The sequence below is a fragment of the Calidris pugnax genome, unplaced genomic scaffold (assembly GCF_001431845.1).
Source record: "Calidris pugnax isolate Ruff unplaced genomic scaffold, ASM143184v1 scaffold215, whole genome shotgun sequence".
In the NCBI taxonomy this organism is placed as follows: domain Eukaryota; kingdom Metazoa; phylum Chordata; class Aves; order Charadriiformes; family Scolopacidae; genus Calidris; species Calidris pugnax.
Window position 1 is genome coordinate 185,201 of NW_015090997.1, and position 6,394 is coordinate 191,594.

The 6,394-nt window shown below is 60.6% G+C and overlaps 1 protein-coding gene across 2 annotated transcripts in view; it reads left to right on the forward strand.

Moving 5' to 3' along the window:
- RAB7B (RAB7B, member RAS oncogene family) overlaps positions 1 to 4,113 on the forward strand; it is a 5,495-nt gene extending 1,382 nt beyond the window's left edge. Inside the window, exons 2-7 of one of the 2 annotated variants that reach the window (XM_014955421.1) lie at positions 673 to 731; positions 1,715 to 1,776; positions 1,912 to 2,038; positions 2,187 to 2,402; positions 2,800 to 2,925; positions 3,422 to 4,113. In XM_014955421.1, the coding sequence (XP_014810907.1) occupies positions 720 to 731; positions 1,715 to 1,776; positions 1,912 to 2,038; positions 2,187 to 2,402; positions 2,800 to 2,925; positions 3,422 to 3,502 (624 nt within the window). In that variant the 5' untranslated portion in view covers positions 673 to 719 and the 3' untranslated portion in view covers positions 3,503 to 4,113. Of the gene's footprint in view, positions 1 to 548; positions 732 to 1,714; positions 1,777 to 1,911; positions 2,039 to 2,186; positions 2,403 to 2,799; positions 2,926 to 3,421 lie in introns of those variants that run through there. The other variant, XM_014955420.1, reaches the window with a different exon arrangement.
- The last annotated feature ends 2,281 nt before the right edge of the window (positions 4,114 to 6,394 follow it).

Sequence of the window (6,394 nt, forward strand, 5' to 3'; positions counted from 1 at the left end):
GGGACCTGGGGTCCCCCCGCGTCCCCCGGGCACAGGGTCCCGCCGAGGCCACCAGCAGTTGCTGTTCAGGGTGAGGGAGCTGCAAATGTTCTTGCTTCCCAACCTGCCCACAAAAGGAGAAGAAGCCACACAGAGCCCACAGCCCCCTCAAAGGGGGACCCCTACCCCTCTGCTCCTGCCACTGTCCCCCCCCCCAATTCTATCCCCAGCTCCCAAAACAGCTTTTCCTGCCCCACGTTATCAGAGCTGCCTGAGCAAAGTCTACGGGGGGAGCTCCCGTGGGCTCTGGGGATGTTGTTTTTAATTCTCAGCCCTAAAATAATCCTGCAGATAAAAGGGTCCCAGGGGGGAGGTGGGTAAACGGTCCCAAGGGGGGAACTTGAACAAAAGAAGAGGCCAAAAGTCAATCCCAGGAGAGGAGGGGACTTTGTTCTCTTTCCCTTATAACACCCTGAGCTGAGGAACAACCAGCAAAAGCTCCGGAGCAGAGGGAGATGCCGTGACATCCCGGCAGCCGCCCGCGGCTCCTCCGTCAGGATCTCGGCCCCTTTCTGCTGATGTCACGGCACGGGGCCCCGCAGCCGCCTTCCCCGGGCAGTGAGCAGGCAGGAATCAGTGCCAGGGATTGCCGCCCTTCACTGGATCCTCCTCTTCCACCTCTTCCCTCCCCAGGACACCAGCTGGAAGGGAGCCCAGAGCCTTGGCCGCCCGGCAGACGGATGCCCCGGCAGGTGAGTGTGCTGCAGCCCAGACCACGGCTGAGCAGGAGACCCCCGGAGCGATTAATCATCAGGCAAGAAGCTTGGGAAACTCCATTTTGAGTTGAAAACTGCCTGGCTTCTGAGAAAGCCATCCAGTGCTGGGAAAAAGCCTGGAAATTTTGTGCATGCTGAGACATGAGGCTCTGCCTGTGCAGAGGGTGCTGCCTGAGATGGGTCTGGGGTGGCAGAGGGGGTGTGGGAGAGCCTGGTCCCCCCGGCGGAGAGCTGTCCTGGCAGGGGTGATGTGCCAAGGGGGAACGGCGCGGGGCCGGCCAGCGCATCGGGGAAAAATGCAGAGAAGAGGCTGTCAGTAAGTGTTTCCATCTGTGCCGTGGCTGGGGATGCTCGTCCCTGCCCAGGGAGGGGGTCTGCTGGGGGTTCTCGGGGCTCCTTCCTCGGGATGGCCACGCTCAGAGCACGTGGGGACACCAGGACGCATTGGGGATGCAGGCTGTGGGGAGCTTTTTGGGGTTCTCCCAGGCTGGGGGCACCCCTGGGCTGTGCTTTGGGGCACCCAGAGAAGTCCAGATGACTGTGGTCTGTACTGAATGTAATTTTCCCCAGAACCCTCGGTTTGTGCCAGGTTTAGGGGGAGGGATTGCACTTTGGAGGGAGAGGGAGAGGCAGGGAAGTTGTTGAGAGCAGCTTTTAGTGGTGCAGGGCGCTGGCGTGTCTGGACGTGCATCGGCACCTCGGGAGCCAGTCCCAGGAGGTGACGTGGGCCGGGCTCCTCAGGGCGGTTTCTGCCCCCACCACCACCACTGGGACACCGGAGCAGCAGGGTGCTGGCCCAGCGCGGCCACGGTGCTGCCATGGTGAGGACACGGCCAGGGTGGGAGCAGGGAAAAGCCATGGGGAGCAATGGCAGCTCCCACACCTCCACCAGTGCTGCGGGGATCACCGGGAACTGGTCCCATCCCCGTGGCCAAGTGACCCCCCTTCTCATCCCGCAGGGCCCGTCCATGGATGCCAGCAAGAAGGTGGATCTGAAGATAATTATCATAGGAGCTCTGGGGTAAGGAGCGGCGCTGGCGGTGGGAGGGAAGCCCAGGAGCCTTGGGGTGTGCAGCCCCTGTCCCTGCTGCCACCCACCCCCCTGAGCCTGGCTTCACAGGGCAGACCCTCACCCCTGTCCCTTCCCTCCCACCAGCGTGGGCAAAACCTCCCTCCTGCACCAGTACGTGCACAAGAGGTTTTACGAAGACTATCGCACCACCCTGGGTGCCAGCATCCTGACCAAAGTCCTCGCGGTGGACAACACCCCCCTGAAACTGCAGGTGAGAGGGGCTGGGACTGCCCGGGGTGCCCATCCTGGTCCCGTGGCACGAGTGTCCCACCATGTCCTGCTGTCCCCAAACACCTACTGGTGTCATGAGGTGCAGGGCTCGTGTCGTGTGTCTGTACCCGTGTCCTTCTCTGCCCTAGATCTGGGACACGGGGGGACAGGAGAGATTCCGGTCCATGGTGTCAACCTTTTACAAAGGCTCAGATGGCTGCATGCTGGCCTTCGACGTGACGGACAGGGAGTCCTTTGAGGCCCTGGACAACTGGCGAGATGACTTCCTGGAGAAGGTCATTCCAAGGGAGCAAGATTTCCCCATGGTTGTGCTGGGGAACAAAATAGACCTCTGCGATCGGCAGGTAATGGTGGAGGAGACCAGGGTGTGTGGGTTGGGATGCCTTGGTGCCCCAGCAGCTTGTGAGCGCTGCTCCTTCTCCTGCAGAACCAGCCTTCTGCCCATGCTCATGTGGAAACCAGGGCTCCCAGGCAAGGAGCCGCCCCCCCCCATGCCCCTTGGAGGCAGAAGCAGCATCCCCACCCCCACATGCCCCTTGGAGGCAGAAGCAGCATCCCCCCACTGCCCTTCACAGCAAACATTGTCCCCACTGAAGGCAACAGGAATTTAGCATCTCAGAGAGCTGCCTGCTCTGCCAGCACCCTTGGGTGGGCCAGGAGGGTCCTCTCCACCACCTCTCCAGCAGCTACAGCCCCATGCAGGGTTGGGTTGTGTTGTGGCTCCATCCTCCTTTCCCGCAGGTCCCCAAGGAGACCGCCTCAGCCTGGTGCAAGGAGAAAGACATCCCTTATTTTGAAGTCAGCGCCAAGAACAACATCAACGTGGCGGAGGCTTTTGAGACCCTCGCGAAGCAGGCGCTCTCCACGGTGAGCATCGCTCCGGGGCCGGCAGCGGGGACATCGGGTGGGAGCTGGACTCAGCCCCTGGTGGGACCTGACCCAACAGACCCTCAGAGCCCACCTCCTGATGCAGAACATCTTCTGTTCACCACAGAAGTGAGGTCCTGTGGGACAGCCCCAGGAAAGAGAAAGGCACCAGCGTTTGGTTTCTTAAAATAGATCTAAAACAAGTTAGAAAAGAGTAAGAATTGCTGTTTCTCTCTGCCCCTGGTGACAGGGCGTGCAGCACCACACAGCGCGCCAGCACTGTCCTCTAGTGGCCAGCCCTTGGGGACATCCATGTCCCCGAGCCACACAAGTGGGGTGGCCCCACTCCTCAGCTGAACCAGGATGGCTTTTCCCTGGATTTTGCCTTTAATCACAAATCAGGACTGAACCTGCGCTCCCTAGTCCTTCGGTCTGCTCAGGCTGGTTCTGATCTGACATCACTCACCCTTTCTCTTCTCTTTTTTTTTTTCCCCAGTATAAAGGGATATTTGAGAGTTATTTAACCGACTCCATCAAACTCACTCCCAACGACAAGCCCAAGAAGAGCTGCTGCTGACCCTGGGCACGCACCGCGCTCCGGGCTGTACTGGATGAGCAGAGCCTGGGGGTGATGGACCCCACGTTGCCCACGGCTGGAGCTCTGCCTGGAGGGGGGGTGTCCATACCCCCTGCCCACCCCAGCCCGGCCACAGAAGTTGGCCAAGCCGGGGGACAGAATGGCCACCACTTGATGCAGGTACCTGCGCATCCCGGGACTTGCTGCTTCCCACGTCTCCGGAGCTGCTCTCCCAAACCAGGAGCCTCCCAAATCACCGCTGCGTCATGGTGGCCCCGTCCCCCTCGATCCGCTGCCACCCGGCACCCGAGCGGGCCACCCCCCTGCAGTGACGGTGCTGCTGATGCTTCTCCAGAGACCATGACCTTGTCCCCACGGGTGACCCTTCCTGGTGCGTGGATGGGTGGCCCCACGGTGCTCGCGGTGCATCCGGGCTGTCCCGGGGCTGGTGGCCACGGCACAGGTCTGAGAGCAGCCGGGTCCCCTCCCGGGGTCAGCCGCTGCCGACGTAACCGTCCCGTGCCTCAGTTTCCCCTGCTCTCATGCACACCCCCCGTCAAACACCCTCCGCCTCCCGCCTCACTGGTGAGGATCCTCAGTAAAGCACTTTGTCAGGGACTCTTTTTTTTAGAAAAAAAAAAAGGAAATTAAATATTTCATTTTTATTTATAGATGCGTGCGGCAAAACACTCCTGTGGCCCAGCAGCAGGAGGATGGGGTGGGGGCTCCAGGCTCTTCTGCTCTCCTGTGGGCTTTCCTCTGGCAAGACCAGCAGCTCTGAGCCTGTGCCAGCTTCTGGGGGCAGGAGGATGCATTTTGGGGCTGGATTATATTTTTTTTTCCAGTGCAAATTTTGGGTCAGGGGCTAGAGAGGAGGTGTGTGGGATGTTGTGCAAAGTGGGTGTGCAGTGGTGGCGTGGGGACCTGGCCGGGGCGGCTGTCGGCAGAGGGAGCCCGATGGGAGCCCAGCCCAGTGGCCGCTTCCCTTCTTGCATCCATCTGGCTCTGGCTTGGACACCTTCCAGAAGCCGGAGCTGGCCAGAGGGGCGGCCGTGGCCACCATGTGCCACCTTCCCTGCAGCCTCAGGAGCCCCATCCCTGGGGCTGCAGCACCCTGCTCACTGCAGAGCTGTAGGAATGGAGGGACTCGGGGAGACCCCCAGCTGGACAACCTCCATGGGACCTCCTGCCCTCTCGCCACCCTTCCCCAGACCCACCTACACTGACCCCACCGGTCCCACAGAGCTTCCCCAGGGCCATGGGGGCTCTGCCCCGGCATCACCTGGACCCTCCATGAGCAACGTCCCCCTCGTGGCTCTTCCCCACCCAGGACCACCGAGCGGTGACACAGGCTGGGGAGAGGACCCACCGGTGGTGGTGGCAGGACACGGGGCCAGGGGGTGCGTGTGGGCAGGGTGAAACCTGAGCGAGAGCTCGGGGGGCCGCAGTGCAGTAATTAGCCTGCCAGGCTCCGCAGAGGCACGTAGAGATCTTCCCACCCTCCTCCTTACGCAAGGCTCAGCCTGTTTATTTGGGCACCACGCCGCGGGAGAGGGTTTGTCCCTTAATATTGGGAGGAAAGGGGCATTAACTATTTCCTCCCTGAGCTCCCCACACCCCTTTCCCCCTGTATCCCCAAGGCAGCAGGACAAGCTGGAGCCCCCCTCGTGCTCAGCATCACCTGTGGGATGCAGCCCCCATCCTGGCACAGCTGGACCGAGCATCAGCCAACGCACTCAGCCGGTTTGTTTGGACGGCGGGTGTTCACCCGTGTCAATAGTGATATTCTTTCTAATTCCACCCTTTCTCCAGCAGCTCTCAGTGCTGGAGGTGGATGCAAACTCCATCTGTTTTATTCCAGCGAGCAGCAATTTGGACACCCAGAGCTCAGCAGGTCAAATAAATGCACTCGGTGGAGTGGGTGCTCCCTCGTCCAGGGCTGGTGTGTGCCCAGGGCTGCTGCTGGTGCCAAAGCCCACGAGCAGGAGCTGGAGCCAGGCAGGAGCTGCTGATTTGGCTCAGGGACTGTGCAGAGTGGGCTGGAGTGTGTCACAGCACCCAGTCAAGCTGGGGCCAGACCTTTGATCATGGGCACAGCTTGCTCCAAAGCCCTTGACTCTAAAACGCTGGGCTTGAACTCAGCGATGGAGAATAGCAGGACCCAAGCACTTGTGTGGCCATGGAGCATCATTCCAGAGACAGGAATTAAGGCTGCATAGGAGATTGCATCTTGGGAAGCTGGCAGGATCTCTAGTGGAGTCACCACCCTGTAGAGACCCTGGCTAACGCACCTCCAGATGTGCAGCACCATGGCTGGAGCCCCCCACAACCATTCAGCCTTTCTTCTCCCTCCGTCCCTCCTGGGTAAGCTCACCGGTGTGGTCCTGCTGATCCTGCCTCAGGATGGTCGGGGTCAGCCCAGGAATTGTCCCTCCAGGAGGATGTGGAGACTGGGGGGGGGGTGGCACGGCGCCAGGCAGGATGCTGGCAGGAGCAGCCAGAGGTGCTAAGCTGGTAACACTATCCCCCAGCCGAGAGGGGATAAAGGACAAGGGGGAGGTTTGCGACACGTGGGATTAACAAGGTCGGCTGGAGATTTTCTCAGGGTGAAAATCAAAGGGGAAAAATATTTGCCTTTGCGTGACTCAGTGAGTTCCTGCGAAGCCAGCGGTACCAGCTCACCCCGGCGGGGCACCGGCCCACGGGGACAGTCAAGAAACCAAACCAGCCTGAGCTCTCCCCCTCCCGCTGTCCTACCCCACACGGCTGGATTTAATAAACCAAAGATACTTCCCAGCCATGATGCTGGGCTCGGCGCTTCACTCGGCCAGGCTGCACCTCTGCCCTCACAGGTTTGCTTTCACTGATTGAATCTACGCCCAAAAATCACTA